This window comes from Anomalospiza imberbis, chromosome 3, assembly GCF_031753505.1.
Source record: "Anomalospiza imberbis isolate Cuckoo-Finch-1a 21T00152 chromosome 3, ASM3175350v1, whole genome shotgun sequence".
Classification (NCBI taxonomy): Eukaryota; Metazoa; Chordata; class Aves; order Passeriformes; family Viduidae; genus Anomalospiza; species Anomalospiza imberbis.
In genome coordinates, this window is record NC_089683.1 from 52,915,317 (window position 1) to 52,937,560 (window position 22,244).

At 38.9% G+C, this 22,244-nt stretch overlaps 1 protein-coding gene across 6 annotated transcripts in view; it reads left to right on the plus strand.

Moving 5' to 3' along the window:
- The window catches only part of NCOA7 (nuclear receptor coactivator 7), an 83,532-nt gene that overhangs the window by 8,982 nt on the left and 52,306 nt on the right, over nt 1-22,244 (plus strand). For 5 of the 6 annotated variants that reach the window (XM_068184386.1, XM_068184384.1, XM_068184388.1 and 2 more), the window contains exon 2: nt 14,353-14,484. In XM_068184386.1, coding sequence (XP_068040487.1) covers nt 14,435-14,484 — 50 coding nt within the window. In that variant the 5' untranslated portion in view covers nt 14,353-14,434. Of the gene's footprint in view, nt 1-12,897; nt 12,944-14,352; nt 14,485-22,244 lie in introns of all 6 variants that reach the window. The other variant, XM_068184385.1, reaches the window with a different exon arrangement.

A 22,244-nucleotide genomic window follows, 5' to 3' on the forward strand; every position in this document is an offset into this window, starting at 1 on the left:
GAAGTATGAATATTCACAAAGGATCACTGCCATCTTGATTCAGAGGGGAAGAGGTGTGGATGGCTGTCTGCCAGATCAGGTGATGCTGTGATTGCAGAAAATCCTTGGGTCTGCCTAGGTTGTTACTTTGGAGGAGATGCTTTGTGGAACAACTTGATGTTGTCAGTGGCTTGGCACTGCTTCTGTGCTCTGTCAGTAGGCTTCTGCTGTAGTTAACTGTCCCATGGTTAAGTAGTGCCCCAGTCTGGTGGCAAGGGCTTTATTTTACTCTCAACTTAAGAAGTATTGTTTTAAGAATGCTTTTTAAGCAGCTGTACTGATGCCAAAGACCTGGGTACTTGTGATAAAGCTGGGTTTAATCTGTATTGCAGATTTTTGGTAGCTGCAACAAACTCAGCAAAACTTCATAGGCCAGAGAGTGTCTTTAGTTCTTCCTTCATACTTTCTCACTAAGGTTCAGATAATTCAGGGAAGCATTGAAGTGTATAATAATTTTACACATGATTTTTTGTATGATATTTAGAATTTATATTAAAAAGAAATTATTATATAATCAGTATTTGACATTTTGTACTCCCTTCTCCATCTTGGTTGCTGATCAAGCCTTTTGTAGTGAAGCTGCTGAAGACTCCTAAAGGTAGGAGCTGTGGTAATCCATGACATAAAATCTGGTCTGTACCTTCTGTCCCAGCTCCAAAAACTTCTGAAATGCAGGTGTTGTGTGGTAGCTGTGTGGTGTAAGCGGTGATATCTTGGTGACAATAGGTGAAGAACCAAGGAGATGAAAGAAACTTTTACTCTGTTACGGAACAGTGTGCTGAAATGTGGCCAGGTATGTGGTGACAGATTGACTTTGCCTGCTGTGAGCCAGTCACTTATGCAGATCTGGCCCAAATGATTAACAGCTGATGAACATGAAAGTCCTTTTGCCACCCAAATATGTGGGGTCAAGTCACAAGCAGCCTGGGTCATCGTCAGGCCAGTTAGGAAACAAATTGAGAGCCACAAAGGAGTGACAAGGGTGGCTTTCTGCCTGTGCCATGAGTTGTTCTCCAGTCCTTGTGGTTAGGTTTAATTTGATTTAGAGGTAATGTGGTTTTTGGTTTTGTTCTGTGGTATTGGATTTTTTTTAGTGTATGGTGCTGAGCGGTGTTGGTTAGGTGTGCCTTTTAGTTAGGGTGAATAGAGGGTAGTATCACATCAGTGTGCAGAGGCTAGGCAAGAACTTCATGTGACATCTGCATTTGTGTCCTGCTACAGTCATGCTTACAGGATGGAAAGGAAAATCTCCTTTGTTGGGCTTGTGCTGATGTGGTTGCTCGCATCACACCACATAAAATGTCCATTTGTTTTCTTCTATCAGGGATTCTAAATTCCTTAAAAAGTGTCTCTGCTGCTAACTGATCCCTCATTGGACAAATTTTTAAGTGGGTTGTTTGTTTTGAAAGTTGGATTCTGTTTGTAGTGCATCATTTCTGTTAGTACAAGTAACACACTTGTTGTTATGAAAAGAGATTAAGAAGATGAAGGTTACTTTTCTTTTCTCCTGCACTGTTGACATTGTGCACCTGATCCTATTGTGTGAGAAGGAAGTTTCAGTGTTTTGTCAACTAGTTGTGTCCTTCTAAAGCCCTGCTCTGGTGGTTCCCAGTCCTAGGCTGAGCCTAGCATATAATAGGCAGATTTTAGGGGTAGGGGACTAGAGACTGATCTTGAAACCAAAATGGTACAGCAAAACCAAGAAATAATGATTCTTCTCCAGGGAGATTGGGAAGAGCAAGGAACATGAACTCTAGGAATGAACCAGACCTTACACACTGGCATGTGTTGGAGGATTCTCCTGGCCTCCGTGGGTACTGAGCTGTGGGATAACACTGCATCCAGGAGAGCAGTTCCTACCCATTCTGCTCAACTATGAACACAATTCAGGTTAAGTGTATGAGAAGAGCAAGACAGGTGCATTCATTTCTTTGTTTTCCTCCAGGGAAGGAGATGTAGACTCAGACCTGGCAGAGCAGAGCGATGCTGCTCCTTGCAGAATGGCACCTTGCTCCATTAGGAATGAGCCATGATTGAAGGTTGCTGTGGGTAGTGTGTGCAAATGCAAGCAGAAAGCCAAGGTGGTTTGCAAAAGGAAAGGTGGTGCAGCTAAAGGAGCCACTTGTAGCACAAGGTGCTTCTGAGGAGACATGCATTTCTTTTTACCTGATAACTGTTCCATTTTCATTCTGTAGTGGACCTGTGTAGAGTTTGGGATGTAAAGGCTTCAAGTTACAAAATGCATTTCTTGGGAAAAAACTGTCATCCTTTAGTAAATGGTAACAGTCCTTCAAAAGCCTCTTCTCTGATTGTGTTTGGGTTTTTTTTGTTTTGGTTTTTTGTTTGGTTTCTTTGTTGGGTTTTTTGTTTGTCGGTTTTGGTGGGATTTTTTTTTTTGTTTGCTTTGGTTTGGGTTTTTTTTTTCTGGATCTAGAAGCTTTGTAAAAAATCAGACTTCCATGGATGTCACTGGAATCAGGACTTCACTGAGTACAGTTTTCAAATCTTAACTGCTTTGCTGTCCGCATTATATTGTAATTAAAATAAAAATTTCTACATTACTGTGTTTTACATCTCTTGTTCAAGTTTTGATTTCTTCTTCGTGCCATGTACTGTTTTTTGAGAGCTCTGTCATGAAAGACCTGTGAATGATTTTCTCGCTGAAAGGCTCTAGGATGACAGAATCCCATGATATCAATTGGAATGCACTTCCACTGGCCTTGAAACATATCTCTCTTCCTGCTTCTTTTCACTTATTTTTTGCCCCTTCTTTTTACTTCCCTGAGTCTAACATGCAGATATCTCAGAAAAGTAATTTTGACTTGTGAAAGTTAGACCTGTTAATGTGGTCAGCCCGCCCATGATTTGGGATTGGATATATGAGTTTTAGTCCTAGGTCCTGTCATAATTATTGGCAAGAACATGAGTAGGTTTATGGTTGAACTTGATGACCTTAAAGGTCTTTTTCATCCTAAATGGTCCTTGATTCTATGAATCTAGCTCTGAGGTAATACCCTTTTCACAGGTAATGTGTCAGTCCTTTGTAACTACAAATCACCAATGCACCCTGGTGGGGTAGGTGCAAACTGCTTTTTGTATTATTTTTAAAGTGTAAGTCTCTACCCAGTTTTAATAGATTTTCAAAGACAGATTTTAACACCAAAAATGGAAGGACTATGGCCCCTCAAAAAATAGGTGCTTTAACATGGAAAAAAGCAAGGCCAAATCCAAAATTTGTTAATGGATTAACTAATTTGACTGGCTTCAACTTGAGAAGGGGTGAGCAATTACATTGATGTAGCTGTATACAAAAGAATACAAAGTTTTGTTTGAAACTTTAGCAGCTATGCCAGGTATAACCTGCAGAGAACAGAAATTTGGCAGCTTTCATCTTTGGGCCCCATGTTTGCTTAGGTGTCACAAACATAATCTGTGTGCGTAGTCCCTCTGAATGCACTTGGTATGAGAGTAGAGAGCTCAGAGTCTCTGTTATGGCACCTGGTTGATGTGGCTGAGATGGATGGTGTTCCTTAAAATGCAGCACTGGAGGAATTGAAGCTATTTGTCATTCTTCTGAATTTATGGTGCTTGGTTCCCCCCCAGCCCTAAGGAAAAGGAAATATCTAGCTTCATAATGCTGAGTTACTTTGTTGATACTAAGAAGTTTGAATTTTAGTTTCAAAATTAGTCTGCTTTGTTCAACAAGAGAACCTCCCAGTTCTATAATAATGTTTAAAACGCTTGAGTAGTCTGAAAGTAAAATATATATTGCTACTGCTTTGCCAGAAAACTTCTACATGTCTGTTTTTTATGCAGCATTACTCAAGCTTAATTCAGGTGTATTTTTTAATTTTTTTGTTCTTCAGTTAAGCCCTGACCCATCTCACTGATTGAATGCATGCAGAGATGAGCAAGTAAAAGTCCAGTTAGATAGGCTGAAGGAAGGATGGCATATGACAGTTTTGAATTAATCATAACATTGTTCTATCTTTTCTGTGTACGTAGACATAGGTAACTTCACTTTCCTGAATAATTTTAAAGAGTTAGCTGTGCACACATTGTTATAACACAGAAAAATATAAAGAACTTTTCTGTTTCTGCTTCTGAAGAAGCAAGCAGCTCTTCAAAGAGTTGCTCCCTAATTAGTAGGTAAATGTGATGTGCTCTGGTGTATAGCGAGGGGAATTCCATTTGAGAGGGGAGTTTTTGCACTGCATATAGTGCAGGGTGACTTGGTACAAGGTCAGTAACTGTGTGTAGTGTTTACAAGAATCTGGAGGTGGAGGAAGGAATGTTTTCAGGAATAGAAGTTTTCAGGATGTTTCAGAAGGACAAGACAACTAAATAATCTTGTGTTACACAATGCCTAAGGGGATTTTGCAAGGAAGAAGGAAATAATTAGAAATATTGCTGCGTTTAAAAACAGGATTCAGTCTATGCAGTGTAAAGAGAGTTTAATTTGTTGTTGATTATTGTAATTTTGATGCACCTTACACTGCCAGCGTTGGAGCACCTATGAAGCTGCATAGGTGTAATACAAGGTCACAGTCAACAGACTGCAATAAATTTTGCAGGATAAGCAATTGAGGAGTAAATATTGAAGGTTTCCAGTGTTAATTTTGTACATTACAAATGTACAGGATTATGTGTTACAATTAAACTGTTCAGTGTTACTTAATATACAGTGTAAACATGTGGCACAGTTCAGGTTGCTATGGAAACATGGCATTTTGGTTCTGCTATAGCAGTGTTTCAGATAGGAAAAGATTTGCATGGCATTACTGCTAGACTCCTTTCTGCCCCCACTCCTCAGCTTCTTTGCTTCTCAGCTGGAAGGTAGATGATAGAGAAGAAGCGATGACCTGGAATTTGCATGAATCAGGGTCAATTATAAAAAGAGGTGTTGAGCTGAAACTTAAAAATAATAATTTTACCTTCAAGTAGCTCTTGTGTCTAGTTGCTTTTTTGAAGTAATAAAGTGTTTTAATACTTACCTTTCACAATATAGTGTCTCTGGGTTGATTTGAGGTTCTTTTTCTAAACACCTGAAAATGATGGGGTACTTTTTAAAGAGACATTTCCAATAATTTTCATAGCATGATTATGTATATTGCTGGAAATGTGCTTGACATAAAAACCGACCATTTCTAGTGCTTTTTGTTAGACCGATGGATTTGTTCATCATGGGTTTCTTGTTGCCTGGTCTTGTCCTGTAAAACATTAAGAACATGGTAATTAAGTCTCATTGAGTGCAATAGGAATATTTAATATAAACCTTTGGGACCTAAACTAATTAATAATTGTAAACAGAGGATGATTAATGGTACCTGTGATTGACAATATAGATATTTGTGCCAAGCATCAAGCCACATCTTTGTGACTAAAGAATCTCCAAACACCAGTCTCTTTCTGCTCTACCTCAGCTTTATTTACATTTCATATAAATGCCTTTCTTGTGTTGGTGAGAAAAGAGCTGAGAAGAGAGCAAGTTTGCTGTGAAGCTGAGGTCAAGTGTGTTTGTCTTTTGTAGTCTGTTTGTCATCCCATGAATGCTGGCACTCATCTTTCCACATGTGTGCTTGCTAATAATGTCCACAGAACAGAGTCGCTGCTCATCACATTGATGGTTTTCTGCCCAAGCTTTCTGCTGCAGGTCTGTCTGATGTGAAGGGTGTGCTTGTAGTTCAGCTGTGTGCAACAAAGCCTGCTGGAAGGGGGTGTGAGCTGACGTGGTGGGATATAAACTGAAATGGAGATACAGAGCCACTTCTGCTGAGTCTGCTGTGAGTCATTGGTGTGGTAATTTTGGGTGGAAGAGTGTTACCAAACAGCTGAACTGGGCAAAAGGGAGAAGGGCAAAGGGTAGTAAACTTGAAACTGGCAGCTGCTTGCTCCATGGACAGATTTTAACATCCTGAGACAAGGGAAAGCCCAAATTCTTTGGCTTGGCATTTTGACTAGTCAGGGTTGCCATAATCACCAAAGGATATTTGCTGTTCATCTGTCTGCTTTTTTGCCAGTGCAAATCCCACTCTGTGGCCTGTGTAAGCTAATTTCATAGAAGCAGCTCTGGAGTGTGGCCAGGCCTGCAATGTGTGATACTGTGGATCTAGTGGCCTTTAGCAGCATTTTGAGTATGGGAAGAGGGGAATCTAAGGAGGACTTGATCATGGCCCTTATAAACCTGGTAGAGAACCTGTAATTAATTTGGTCTGGGTGTGATGTGGTTGCTGGTGATGTATCTTTCTTGACCTTATCAAAACAGATGTGCAAGGCTTTCTTTGAAATACTAAACAGTTCATGAAATTAGTTGTTATGAGCAAGGAACACGATAGTGTTGATTAACAAAACACAAGGTGCCGCTAAGGGGAGTGTCTGAATGCTAGCTGATGTGTTGAATGTTCACCAGTTTTTTGTATTTTAGAAAACTGCAAATACTTGGTGTTTTAGTTGAATGCTGGGGAGCACATACATTAAAAGTGTTTTGTGTATATGCCTTCTGTGTACATACTCCAGGCAGAGACGAGGGAATGGTGATATCCATCTTACCCTCTCTGGGTATGGTAAACTTCATCCTTCTATGGTTCATATAAACACAGAATTGTTAAGGTTGGAAAAGACCTCTATGATCATCAAATCCAATCTTTGACCAAATCCATATTGTAAAGTGCTAGACCAAATCCATATTGTAAAGTGCTATGTGTGCTCATTTTTTGAACACTTCCAGGAATGGTGACTCCACCACTTCCTTGGGGAGTACAGTCCAATCCTTAACCACTATTCTAGTGAAGAAATATTTCCTAATATCTACCATGAACCTCCCTGGCACAGTTTAAGTCCTTTCCTTGTGTCCTGTTACTGGTTGCCTGGGAGGAGAGGCTGACACCTCCCTACCTCTTTCTTTCCAGTAGTTGTAGAGGGCAGCACTGTGTATACCTGTACAATGTGAGTGTGAAAAGCTGTGGGGTCAGAGGTCTTGGACTTGATGTTTAATTGAATTGGGGTAGGTTGAAAGAGGAGACACAGTAAGATGAAGGTGCTAATTATTTTAAAATATCTACAGCAATGTTCTTGTTGACCTAAAAATGAAAATCTTCCCAGGTTGTCTGATTTCCAACAGCACTACACTTTAACATTTGGAATAGCATAGCACTCTGCCTGTTAATAGTTTATACTGTGTTTTGTAACGAGTTTGTCTAGCACCTGAGGCTGAGTTAAACAGTAAAATGCATTGTTCTGTATGGAAAATGCATGTGGTCATGTTCAGCTGCCAATGAGGGAAGGTTAAATCTCGATGTTTTTGTCTCCTGACAACCTGACTGGTGATGTGGAATTCCTGGTAGCACGTTTTCTTCCTCTTACTCTGTGTGAAACATGGCAGCCTGAGTTAGTGGGTTAAAGCCTCTTCCCGAGTAAAACAGGAATAATTTGTCTGGAGAATTCTTTGGAGCTGAATCAAGTTTTGTTATTGTTCTGTTTCTAAATTAGAAATGTTTGTCATTTATTTTATTTGGACTTTGTTCATGTGGACAGACTGTTGGAAATCCAATAGGGGTATTGAAGGTGATCTAAGCTTAGCATCTTCTTACTTCATTAGTAGGGAATGAAAATGATTGAACTCCTAGTTTACTACACCACTGTAGGGGGGATAATAACCTCCTAAACATTGTACCCTATTCCTCAAGAGCGAGGGTGTTTGTTTTCTTTGCCTGTCTTATCTCCAGATCTTATCTTTACTGTCCTTGAGAGCCCACAGCATGCAAATAGCCACATTGAATCTCTCTGTTTTTCTGTATTTGGGGACACAGAAATTGTGACTGTTCTGTGTTTAATATGAACAAGAAGTATAGAAATTGCTTCTGCTTATGCACTTACTTTTCCACCTCTTATTCTTTGTATTTTTATTTTTTGTGTATTTTAATACACACCCTTGTCACAAGTAATGTGGCAGACATAATGTTACAAAGATTAAAGGCATAAAGAAGGGCTATTCACCTGAGCAAGGGTTGAGTGAACTTCAGGTGGAGTAGCTTTCCTGGGTTAGTTTAGTGCCCTCCAGTTATGTGTAATGGACTGCAACTTTTTTATTAGTGTTTTAGAATTAACAGTACACTATACACCATAGCTATAATGTAACTATATAATTGTATCAAAATAATTCCATACTTCAGATAGCTTTAGAATGAACATTCTTTTGTCCATTGTATTGAATGTATTAAGTCGGTGCTGTGTTTTACTTCCTTGTGCTAGGTACTTTTCTGAAATCTTCCAATCTCACTTTTTCCTAGGTCATTCTGCCTAAACACAAGACTAAAAAAAATTGTAGCTTACTCTCCTCTTTGCTGACTCTGCATTTCTGTTACATTTCATCTTGAGATGCTGTAGTGTTTATACAGAAACTTTTATCTTTTCTACTACACCAAGTAAATATACTAGCAGAACCTAAAAGCAGTAGTGTCGCCGGCACATTCTTCTTTCTTTCAGGATTTTTCATAGAGGAGCACAGAAGAAAGAAAGAGAAATGTGCCTGCGACACAGTAGAACTCAGCCTGCTTAGTCCAGTCAGTGATGCTTTGATGAAATGCTGCAACGTTTAGCATTTCTCATAAAGTGCAAGTGTGCATTCACTTTCCTGGTTTTAAAAATGGGAGGTCTATGGAAATGAATGCAGGAGTTGTTATTAGTGTTTTGGCTTGTGAAGCTCAATAATAGGCATTTATATGACCAGTAGCAAATTAAAACGTCTCCTCTTCCATGTTAAACTGTTTCTGTTGCCTTAGGTTTGAAGATGGTGTGTGGTTTTATTTATTTGCATCTGCACAGTGCTCTGGTAACTGCTTTGGGCTCATCAGAGGCTCAACTAGCAACCCCCAAGGGTTCAACTTCAGATCTAATACACTGAAACTCCTTCCCTTCTATCTGCGATTTGTTCTAGAATTTTTTACTCTTCCAACTTGAGAGATACATTTTGTATTGCTCTTGAAGTATTACAAACATACCTTTGCTATTTTTTTGTCTTAGTACTGGCTTATTGGTGTAACCCTTGTCATCTCTCATGCTGCATCTTTTAGGGGTCAGAATTGGCACATGTACCCAGAAGACTTATTATTCATAAGAAGACACTCTGTTGTGGGGTTGCAGACCTAAGCCAGATCATTAGTAATGCTTTGTGTCTGAATATGGCCAGTTTTGAATGTTGGTATTCCAGCAGGTGATCGGAAGTGTGCAGTGCTGTGAACAGATGTGTGTGGTGTTTGTAATCTCAGGGGCAGAGGTATAATAGAGAAGCAAAAATAAAAAAATTACTGTTGTGTGGGACACTGTACCAGAGAGCAGATGAGAGCTACGTGGTGTGTCTGGGCAGCATCCTGTTCCCTCAGCACAGTAGGGTCTCCTGTTGCATCCTTGCTGTGGCCACGTTTGCTTGGCTGTCTCACTGGGAGTCTTGTACCTTCATCTGCTCTGCCTTCCAAACTGGAAAATTTGTGTGTAGAGCTTCCCTGCTTGTTGTTCACAGTGTGATTGTCACCATTGACTTGATTTTCCTGAAGTCAATTAATTGCTTTTCTTACATATTTGCTCCTTGCTGAAGGGGCTGAGTGAGCCTGGATCCTCAGAGGAGTTAGAGTTAGGTGCATTTTTTTCTTTTGTGGATCTGAGCTGTGATTCTTACGTATATGTCCACAGAGCCAGATAAAATTGAGACTGTGCTATTGGTTTCCAAAGTTAGTCAGTCTAAATTTCGCAGAAAATAACAACTATCTCCTTGTCAAAGTAATCTCCTCCCATGTTCTCATTGTTAAGGCTGGATTAAAGATGCTGGGAGGATACTTGCACATGTTGCACTTCCGCTGTCATTTGAGCATTTGGAGGTCATTCTTACAGTTCAGTTCTCCATTTGCAAAGCAGGGAATTACACAATTTTCCTACTTCATGAGAGGTTGAGAGATACTGACTCTACAGGATCATGAGAAATATGTCTAGAGAATTGCATGATCTTGAATGTTTCTTTTTCTCTGTATGTTTTTCCAGGACTTGCAGTGGGCACAGATGGCCAGAGAAAAGCTATCATCAAGTCCACTGAATGTTCTAAAAATAATCAGATGCTTCATTGGCTTCTGCATTGCTGTGTACATTGTTGGATGTACTGTTGTTCACATACACAGTTTTGGAAAGTAATGCTCACAACTAAAGGATTGCTTGTTGATGCTTTAGGGCCAGCAGACAGGATTTCTGGGTGCTTACTCCTGAGTACAGCAAGAAGGACTGTGAAACTACTGAAGTAGTTCATGAAAATGTGAACTACTTAAACCGCAAGCAGCAAGGTACATTATTCTTCATGCATGAGAAGGGAAGGAAAAGGGAGAAAAAATAATTTTGAAAAATTGGTAAATTTATCAGTCTTTAAAGGGTGCTCTATTCACACACTAAGTTATTTTTAATCTTCTGTTCCCTTTTTTTATTCCTGCACTTAGAGCATCTTCTGCTCCTACTTTGATGTACCAGTGCAGGAGGCTGCTGTCCTGTGGTGCCAGGTTGCAGGGAGGACAGCAGGATCTGGAAGCAGGTTCTGGAGGTCTTGAGAGTGTGGTGACAAGTAGAAGTGGTGTGTATATCCATGATCAGGAGTTCAGTCTGTTCCTGTGAATATAATTTTTTTTTTTTTTTAATGGGAGTTTTTTTGGCCTTGTTGGAGCATTCCCATCCTCATTACAAATTTTCAGTAACATCCTCAGAACTCCCTAGCAGCAACACTAGATAGACAAAGCAAGTATCCAGAAATGAGTAAATACAATTTAAAATATCCAGAGCAGTAGGGCTAAATTAAGGAAGAATAGTGTATGTTTATGTATTTTTTTCTTTTCTTTATATAATTATCAGGTGCTGACACTGGCTAAATTTGGAGAGTGGAAAATTTTTAACAGGCTTCTTACTGAAATGCATTGTTTGGTTTGCCTTGAAAATGCCTAATTAAAGAATTAGCACTGCTGTAGACATGTAATAGAAGCTTTTCACATTCTACTTCTGTTTCAGAGTGTAGAAAAGTTTAAACTGAGCCTGAAATTTATATAAAATCAGCTTTGTCATCCTTTGAGTTTGGACTGAACTCATGATATATGAGTAAGTTGTCTGTTTCTCAGCATATAAATATCCCCCGAATATGTACATTTTTAATAGTCTGCTGATTCAGTATTCATCTGTACCAGAAAGGAGCTGCCAGGCAACCAAGATTAATTTTAATCATATAGCCTTAATAACATTTTAAGCAGGTGATAAAGAATACCTTGAATTTTTTTTCTTGTAAAATATGAAAGGTCAAATAGGGGAGAAGTGTGGAGTAGGTTTGCCTTTTTTGATGTAACTTTAAATTGCCAGTGATGTCCTGTAAAGTAAATGTGACTTTTGTGCTGTTACTGCTTAAAAATCTAAAATTGAAAAGGACCTCTCAGAAATACTAAATACTTGTTTTCTGTAGCAATTACTACAGACTGTGCTATGTTCCTCCTAGCTGTTGGGTTTTCTCTTTTTTTTCCCTTTAGGTGACTAGTGCAAAATTCCCAACAACACAAGTAAACTCGGAAGGTAGGAAGTCAGCATTCCTAATAATTTTGCTATTTCTAGTACTATGTTTTCAAAGTATAATTTTCAGACTTCAATGTGCCTTTCTATAACAACACTTTTGTTTCTTCTAAGAAGGTAAACTAAGTAAGTTTTTGGTCAATAGAGTGGGATCTGACATTAAATCATGCCATTATGAACATGTACTTTAATTGGTGACTGGATATTTTATTGCTTTGTATTTTTATTAGTGAAAGAAAAAAAAAAATGCCGGAATGCCTTTGTGTCTGGTCTGTGGATAACATTCCAATTTTCTGAGTGCCCATCTGTTATGAATACAATTATTTAATTTTTTTGAATTTTTGATTTATTCCTCCTCATCATGTGAAAGGACTTGGAGTTGGATTTATTTGATGTGAGAAGAACAGGCTCCATACCCATGTTGGCATTGTTGGCTTTGTTTAGCACTGATGAAAGAAAACAGCAAATCTCACACGTGGGGAGCTGAGCAGTGCCTTGCTGGCTTGGTGCTGGCACCTCCTGCAGCATTTGTGATTAGATCAGGCTTAACCTCCTCTCTCCTTTTTTGTGCCCCTTTTTGCTGAAGCAGGGGGTGGCTGCTCTGGCACTGGACCTGACAGGGCTGTGGGCAGGCAGGGGTTTCTCCTCCTGGCTCCCTGGGTAGTAGTGCTCTCTTCATCTGCTAGCCTGGAGCTGGGCAGTTAACTTCCCTGGCTGGGGATGTCGGATCATGGGAGAGGAAGAGAATGAATGGAAAGAGCATACCACTGACTCTTGCACGGGATTAGGCAGTGAGGACAGGTCTCTTTTGCCTCTGTTCACCCCAACTGATCTTGTTTCAGTGAGGTGAAGGACTCTTCCCTCTTCTCATTCTCATGGGTCCTGCTGTCCTTGTGGTCATGGGTTTAACACTATATTAATGCTTTGGGGTTATTAGATGGTTCTTGGTGTCAGTGTGAGACTCAGCTCTGGCCTGTCAGTGCCCTCATGCCACATCATGGTGTAGTGAAGGCAAAGCAGGTGAAGGGGGAAAAGTGGTTCCCCTTTCTTTGAACTCTGTAGAGATTGTAGTTGTACGCTTTGAAAGACTTACTGTAACTCTAAAGGCTGTGCTAACGAAGCCACCAGTTGTGATCCTCTGAAGATGTAAGAACCTTCCCCAACAGGGAAGATAGAGATGCATCAGAATTCTCAGGAAGTATGTGGTGTCTTCATACAGACTGAACATCTGAGCAAGCCAGTTTGTTCTAATGCTGCTGTTATGCTTCAGTCATGTAGGTTTCAGTATCCAGCTGTGTCCTGCATCATGTGTTACCTTGCAGAGGTAAAATAGTATTCTCTTCATAAAGCTAAAGATTTCAGATATTTGCCATTTAGAGTACCCATTACTGTAAGATTACCTGATGTGTAAAAATTAGAGCAATTTGAATCTTTCTGATGCACCGGATGAATTCAAAACTAATGAGTTAGAAAAAGTGCATTTTGAAGCAACGAACTTCATATGCTGTGGACTAATCATCCATCAATAATCAGAGAAAATTGTGGCAACTATTTCTAGTAGACTCTAGCATGATTTGTTCTTGGGCTTTTCAAGTAGATTAGTCTCTCTTTGCTGCATCATCTCTTTAGTTGACATCTGGCAGTTTGTAGCTTGTGATCTTTTAATGCAGGGGAAAATAATGGAAACTGATTAAGTCTCAGAGGATTTTTTCTTCTTTTGCTATGAATCATAATTTATGTGGCTTCCATTTCTTTGTTATACAGCCCATTAGACTAAAATGTTCAGTAGTAACTTCTGGTTTGAGTTTATTCTGAAATACTGATAAAAAACTCTAAAGTTAACTTACTTTGTGCATGTACACAAGCCATCAGGGTAGGTTAAACGTATGTTGAGGAGAGGAAAATGATAAAACATCTTGGCAGGGATCTTGGACAGCAGTTTATGTGGCATGTTGTTAACTACAGTAATTGTAAAGCGGTTCGGAAATTCTCAGCTTCTGTTTTCCAAGTGCCTTGGTACAGCATTCCGCCAAGAGGTAGTGATTTTCATGTCAAAACCCAGTGTTACTGGTCTCCCTTTTTTTTTTTTTTTTTAAACTTTTCAGATGACCTAGATAACCTTCCCTAGTCCTACCTCTTTCAAGGTGATTACACTTCATTGGGATTGCCAGAGGTCCATCTTGTTTCTCTCTGTATGGTTGTTTGAGCTTGTATATTGGTCACAAGTGCAAAGTCAAACCATGTATAGAATGTAGATCACTCTTTTTTCTATTACATTGTTTTTAAAAGTTTCAGATTTCTCACAATCTTACTGTATTTTTAGTAATTTAAAATTTAAATTCAAAGTAAGCATTGTGTGTCTTACTGGTTATTCTGTTCATACTATATATTTCCAAAGCTTCTGTTGATCTGCCTGTTTAGGAAACACATGAGACCTGAAAGATGTTTTGGTATAAACTTGAAAGTAGTTGAATCTTTCCAGAGTTTTAAAACTTGATGCTGCCCTTTGGGTTACCTGCTTTGCAAAATGTCTCTTCCACTGCTGAGAAACTGGCCTGAGTGCATTTATTGGTTTCTCTCATTGTATACTAAATGGACACTTCATGGCAAACACTGGTTAAAGTTTTACTTTGCTTTGTCGCTGAGTCAGTTGTATTTCCACAACCTGTTGGGTTTTGTAGGTGTTGGTGACATGTTGATTTATGAACTTCCTGTTTTTAACTGTTTATACAGGAGACTCTGCCTGGTTATGAGGTGCTGACAGGAGAAAGAGCATCACTCTTGGCTGCTCACTTTGCCCATTTGACTGTAAATAATGGAGACCAAGGAGGAGAAGAAGGAACGGCGACAAGGCTATTTTGCTCGGTAAGCTTACAGGGCTTATTTCAATGTTGATTAAAATACAGATCTCCTTATTCTGCCTTTTTGACAAGGCTTTGTGATTTTTCAAGTATGTATAATAATGAAACCTGTGCTGCGGTATGTATCCAGAAAGTGCTTTCCTTGCGGTGTCCTTGATGTTTAAGTGGTGATTTTTCTCTTTTGAGTAGTAGAGGATACTTGAGTTATAATTCTAATTTGTAGTATTAAGCTATTCTTAGGTATTCAGTGGCAAATTGCATTGCATTTGAGCTTCCAGCATCAAGTTCCTGGACAGTGTTGATAAAAACAAGCACATCTGAAACATATGTGTGTCTAAACATGAATTTTATTTGTTTTCAAATAAAATAAGATTTTTTCAAATAAAACCATTTTTTTAAAATAAAATATTAAATAAAAATATTTTTTTCAAATAAACACAGATTTAGTAGTATTTCTCATAGGGTAAGGCTAGCTAAGAAAGAATAAGCTGGCTAAACTATATCATCTTTGTAAATAAAAGCAATGTTTTTTCAATCATTTTTATAATTTGGAATTCATGATTGGTGATTTTTAGGAAATAAGTGATGTTGCTTTCCTAATAACTTGTCTTTGTTAATTTAGCAAGTCTCTAATCATCTCTGAGCTCTGATGTACAAGAAGAACCAAAGCTAACTTACTCTTGGGAGGGGATAGGAAATAGGTTTAAAAACATCTTTGCCTCAAGGATGTTTTCTCTTCTGTTGAAGAGGAAAATTGTATCCCATCTCCACTCAGTACTAAATAACTGTAGCCTTAGTGCATTACAGACTAGAGCTAGGGACATGCCTGTCACAACATTTAGAAGTAGTGTGGGGAAAAGTTGCTGCTGCTTTGTTGCTATTCAGGTTCTGTGTAATGGTGGCTAAAGACTGGAGGAAGTTTTGGTCATGTGTTAATGTCTGGTGACTTGCTTTCTATTTGGAGAAATGCAGTTATGTTGATGTTGGCAGAATGTTGCAGTTTGGGATTCTGAGAAGGGGAAATAGATAGTGGCACCTAAAACAGAGGAGGCATTATGAAGGATAAAGCAGAAGTAGCTAATGGGATTGTACTAAGGAACAAGAAATTTTGTGTTAAAGGAGACTCAGGCTTTAAGGCGGATGTCTGAGTAAGATGCTTTAGTGTTGAGAATGTTTTGTGTTCTTTCTACATGCTGTGTGCTAAACAAGTGGAAATCCTCAAGAGGCTTTCAGGAAAGTCCTTGACAATTGTATTTTAATCGGCTTTCCTCTGTCATCTTGTGAGTGTTCTCTTTTAAAAATTCCTAGGGGCAGTATGTCTTGTATGGGTATAGGACATGAGCAAGGTTCAAAAAGATGGGAAATCAATTTGTAGTATTAGCACTTAGCTGCTGTGTAACTTTGGGGAGGTTACCTGTCTCTTTCCCTCCCAGCTTGCATCTTTTTTCTTTGTATAGGTTGCAGGCCTTGGCTCTTCTTGTACATCAGAGCTCAGAGATGATTAGAGACTTGCTAAATTAACAAAGACAAGTTATTAGGAAAGCAACATCACTTATTTCCTAAAAATCACCAATCATGAATTCTAAATGATAAAAATGATTGAAAAAAACATTGCTTTTATTTACAAAGATGATATGGTTTAGCCAGCTTACTCTTTCTTAGCTAGCTAGGGGTGGTGCTCAGTGTCGGAGTGGTTGTGCTTGCAATTCTTGGAAGGAAAGCTTGAGAATCCCAAAGTACATGCTGACAAACCTGCTCCTGAATTTCAAGATCAAGATGAACATGAAATTGTCTGCATCTCTGTCCTCCAAATTTAGCATTGTTTACACATTTGTCCTTTAAAATATTTGAAATTGCTCTGTCGAAGACACCCACTCAGCCATCATATTTTTCCACTACAGATACAGTGCCTCAGTTTCCCCAGGTCTTCCCTCCTCCCTATGGCAAGTGAAGCTGAAATAAAACTTTCACCATCCAATTTTGCTTCTTACCAAGTGCAATTTTACACACTGTGTTTTATTGCAAAGGGCTTATTTTTGCCTTGGTTGTCAGGAAACAAAAATTTTTTTTTTTTTCAAACAAAATAGAAATGTCTTCAAAACTTTATAAAGAGTGACTTAGATTCCTTGTGATTTAGATTCCTGTAGATGTTATGGCTCGTAGGAGTTTAACAGGCAAGAAGTGAAAGTATAAGAGTAATGTGAGCATAAATTTCTCTTATGCAATAGGTCCTTATTTAACTGGTACTCCTACTTAAAGACTATTCTGTGTAGTTATGTTTTCTTGCCTTATTTTCCCAACCATGTTTTTAAGCTTTTCTGTTGCCTTCTGTGTCACTGGCTCCCAAATGGACCAGTATCTGTGCTGGTATTCAGCAAGTCCAAAAATAGATGGCACAGTGTAATGGGTGTACAGTGGCACATCTGTGTATATTGACTCTACAGTGACATTTGGTGCTTTTTTATTGTGATTATGTGCCCATGAACCCAGATAAAACCTATTTCCCTCTGCCTGTGCATCTTCCCTCTCACAGAATGTAGAGCCTTGTTTTCCCTTGGCCATTGTGTAGGCTTGAGTTCAGGGGTATTTCACCTCATAAAATGAGTGGCCATTAAATTTTTAACTTAATTTAGAAAGAAACTACCAGAATGAGTGTTGTGTATCACATGGAAAGAATTGCCTTGGATATAAATTGGCAGTCTGGAAGGCTGAATGTACAGCTTGAAAGTGGAATTGGTTTGCATGTGCTGTTGTGTGCTGCTGGATATATTTTGCATGTGCTGTTATGTGATGCTGAATATCTTTGGAAAAGCAGTTAAAGAATATGATAAATCATAAGGGAAGAGTTTGAATAGTTTTTTGAAAGAATGAGAAAAGGAGCTCTTTCAGGTTGAAATTTTCTGGGTCTCAACATTCATCACAGCAAGTTATTGAGCATTTTCCATGCTTTGTACAATACTATGTTAAGTAGCTGTCTGCTGCTGTCTTAGGGAAAAGAAATAAGTCTGCTTTATATGAAAAAATGCTGCTTTTCAACAAGTTGTCCAAAATACTTACATTAATTTTATTAATTGTTATGTCTTCAGCTTTTGGTGACTTAATCTGAACAATCTGTGTGGCGATGAGCTGTAAAAAAGGTACTTATGTTGAATGATTTCTTAATAGTTTCCAGGGGAATTATGAATTTTAGTTTTCAGTTTCTTTTTGGTCACCACTGAGAGCCAGATTTCTGAAGCCAAAAATGAGGCATTTGTATTAGGGAAAATATTCTCACTGGGATTTGGGTGCCTTTGTGTTTATTGAGTTTACATTGGTCTTGCTACCGTCATCCTATTGAGAAAACCATATAAATGTCTAGGACATGCTCCAAAGGCCATCCCAGTAGGCAGAGACTCCCTTTAGCTCCAGGTTTTTAATACTTTTTCAGAACCTGAAGCTAGTTGTATAACTTAATGCTAACCTCCTGTTTCCTTATGATGCCAATATCTAAGGAAATAAAGGAATTCACAGCATGTTTTAAGGTGATTTAGGTTCTTGGCTTAGGTACCTAAATTTACATTCATGCAGATGGAGGTTTATACATTAAACCCAAGATTTAAAGAAGATAAATAAAAGTGTTTACTGCAGTTTTGTTTACTTGCTACCAGCTCCAATTTACACCTTTTTTTCCCTTCTAATTATTTTTAATACTTAAAAATAAATAAAACCATACAACAAATGGTGTACAGCTTTTCAGTCCCATAGCTGGTTATGACCTAACCATAGCTTTCCTTTTAAGTATTCACAACAATTCCAACAGTAGGAATCATTGATACATAACGACTGAGCTGTAAACAGCTAGATTCTGGAAAGCTTAGCTGGGGAGGGCATTGTATCTAATTGTCATGTTGTTGTGGTTTTTCCCTGGTCCTTGCTCTTGGTAGCTGTTGGAGGCAGGATGTTGGCTTGCACAGACCCTTGGTCTAATATGCTGATGTCATTCCCTTAGTCAGTCTTTTGCCTATTGCAAGCTGTCAGATTTGTAAGCATCTCATTTGGATTTTTCTTGTCTTCTGTTTTATTCCCATATTCAATAATTGTGCACTTCATATTTTTTATTCCTGTGACTATTAAGACTCAGATGATGAAACAAAAACACAGTAAGCACAGAGGGACTGTGTGGAAAAAGGGTGGCTAGGACAGAGAAAAACCTATATAAGATATATATGCACAAAATTACTTCCTTGAGGTCTTCTCATGTATGTGAGATCTTTTCATAAGTTTTTCTGTTAGGTGCAATTCTTCTTGGCCAGATTCATTATATCTGTGTAGCAGACTTCAAGTGTTGGGCACTCCTCAGCTCACTATTCCTCCAGCAGTTGCTTCCTTGCAATTGCTCTAATTCTGCTGAGCCAATGTGTTGATGTTTATTCAGGTTTCCTGTAGCACCCATATTTTATTTTTCGCTTGTTGGACGAAAAGTTTTCCACACATTGTTTTTAAAACAAACCATCATGGAGGTTTATCTTGGGTGTGAAGAATAGTCAAGCCAAGATCCTGGAGATGCTTAATATTTTTTTAATGGCTCTAGGAAACAATACATCATTTCAGTTCATCTGTACAATGAAAATATCTTGACTCTGCTTCCAGATATATAAACATTACCTCATTATTGAGTTACTTAAACTGAATAACAGTATTGCATTTTATTCATATTGTTTCAGGCAATATCACGTATGCCTGAGGCATTCTATTTTGTAAGAAAAGGGTGAATATATCACTACTTCAGATTTATGGGGTGAAATGGTTATTATTTGCTCTGCTATTTAGGGTGTGTGTGGGTGTGTGTCTTGTAATTCTGTTATGCAGGATAGAATTCAGCAGAAGGGCATGAATCAACATTTTCTGTTTAGTCTTTAAATCACAGAATTATTCCCAATGTGAGTGCTTCCTCTGGGAAACATAAACAAGATAGTGGTTTCTGCAGTCTTGGTTCTTTCCACTGCTTTCATCCTCAAGAGCAGTGGAGTCATTTAGGATTGAAGAAGAATTTTGTTACTGGTAACAGAATTAGTAAAAGTATTTAATGGGGCCCTGAGGCTTTCCTCACGCTTCTTTAAAACTTTCCAGTACCGGAAATGCTGTTTATGGAGATACAAAGCTTCTGTAAGACAAGAAGCATGGTTAACCTCCTCACCCGTTCACTTCCCCCTGTGTGTGAAGTGAGAGTTGGGTAACAGTGTGGCCTCTGTATGAAGGGGCGTTTTTTAGGACAGAGAAGAAAGGTGGAGTTCTGTGATGTTCTTGAATTCTTTGAGAGGAGACTAGGCAGAGAAGAGAGTTTAGTTAATCTTCAAATGTATTGTGTCACACCAGTTATTTCACAATTTTTCACCTTACAAGATTCTTGTAAGGTTGGATTGTTAGACAGAAGCATGCAATGACCTTAAATTTGCTTTTCCCAAAGGGACCTTTGGGTGTCTCTTATCAGCCTTCTTTATAGAACATAAATAGTTTATTTAGCCTTCTTTATTTAGCCTTCTTTATAGAACATAAATAGTTACACGATGGACCTTTGTGTAGTTTGGATAAGAGTGGCTATTAACATTGTTGCAATGTACTTTGCCTTCCTCTACTTCCCTTTCCTGCAGCCTACAGCTGGGAATGCCAGGCACTGAGGGCTGTGCTGGACATTCCTTATGGGCCATGCCATTTACCTTTTTGCTCTTGGAGGGAGTTAAAGACATCTTAAATTATGAAAGTTGTAGGCTTCAGAAGGTGACTTTCTGGATAGGTGAGATACAGACTTTTTACTGTATCTGATATACTTACATTTTTAAATTGCACTGTTTCTGTGGTGTCTGCAGATACGGTCTTGTCCTTTCAGCCTCCCAGGTGTTCTCTTCTATTCTTAGGCACGTTATGTATCTATGCATAAAATTCTGCTTAACCTCAGTGAACTGTTTTAAAATTTAGTCTAGCTTAAACACTGGTGAAAGTGTAGCATAATAGTTGGCAGAAGTGTGGTTGCATGATCTATTTTAAAGTGATGCTGTGTAAGATGCTACTGAAAGGAGGTGGTCACACTCAGCCTTCTGGTTTTGCCATGTCTCTAATGGAGGACAGAGCTGCCATCACTGAGCTGCTCCAGCATGAAGGCACCTTCCAGAAGCAGCCACCTAAAGAGATGCCTAATAGTACTGACTTTCAGGTGGTGCTGTTAATCACCTTCTGCTCATGCTCTGAGAAATAGCAACTGTCTTACCTCCTTTTGGCAGCAGTCCTGGTCAGCTCTCCTGTGCTTTATACCACGGGTAGTAGGGAGTGGGCTGTACAGTGTTTTGAGAAGGAAAACAGTCAGCATTGTGAGCTATGTTAGAGTTTGCTAGATAGAAGAAAACACAGGTTGATAAGAAGTTAGGCATGCACCCTCAGGGGAGGTGTTTCTGGCTCACAAATAAAATTGCCTGCCTTTGTATCTGTCATCATTTGAGCCTTTTGCCTGTATGGTTTTGCCATGTGCCATGCTACATTGTATAGTCTATTTCTGCTAAGGGTGCTGCATGTTTAAGGGGAAATGTATGAATGATACCTGCAGGAACATGCTTTTGGAAAGGGGCAGTTTTCCCCCTCTGTCTGAGAGACTGGAAAGCACTATATAGCTAACTAAGGGAATTCTGTTGGTAAGAGAGGAAATACTGTGAGTCCTCTGTGGATACACTGGATGCTTGCACTGTATCTGAACTACTAGATGCACATTCTGTAGTTTTTGCTGCATATCTCTAGGCATTGGACTCCCCACTCTTGCCTCCCCAAGGAAATGAAGCTCTGCGGCTTTGAACAGGGTAAGAGGCTGCGTGCATATTTCTGGTGGCCTTAGGCTCCCCGTAGTAAACTCTCATGCCCTCAGTGTTAATCCAGCTTCCAGACTGTGTTTGGAAGGGATTTCTTCCACCCCACCCTGTGCCTGCCAATCTGATTATGTGGAGGTGAGTTGTAAGTGTAGGTTTTTGGTGGTTTTTTTCTGTCCTATTCTGTAGTCTGAGCAAGGAGTGTTTCCTAGGATCATCTGAAATCTGAAGATGTGTCTTACCTATGCTTTAAGTCTCTCATGTTATTCCACTGAGATCTGTGGGATTCCTCCTGTTGATTTATGTGAGAGAAAATCCCAAGGAGAGCAGCAGGAGTGGTTAGGAATTTGAGGAGGAGGGAGACAATTGTCCTTATGCTGGAAAACCTTTGTAATGTAAATGAGCCATAAATCAGTTCCCTGGGTGTCTTAATACACTGAGTATTTTCCTGTGAGACAGCAGTTTTTGGCACAGAGAACTTGTCATGTATAACACCTAATATACTGTTAATAACTTCAGGCTTTTGCTACTATTTTTCTGGACTGGCTATTTTTATTTCAGTGGGTGTAAGCTTAACAGCTAGCCAATCACTGGTAAGCTTAGTTTAAATTATATTACGGTTTTGGCATAACAGTGCATTTCTGTGATGGATTTTTACTTTCAGTAATGCTTCTATAAATAAATGGTTTGAAGGTGTCAATCACATGGTTCAATCAGATAATCTTTAAAAGTCAAATCTCCTCAAGCAGAAGATTTATGTATGTTCACTGTATGTTCACTATCTGTTTGTGAACTAAATGTTAAAAAGATGATGCTGATCTTTCCACCTGGACCACAGCAGGTGCTGGATCTTGCAGTTCTGCTTGTGTGAGGCTAAGAAGGATTTTTTGTTACAAATACTGCCAAAACTATTTTTTTCTTTTTTTTTCCCTAT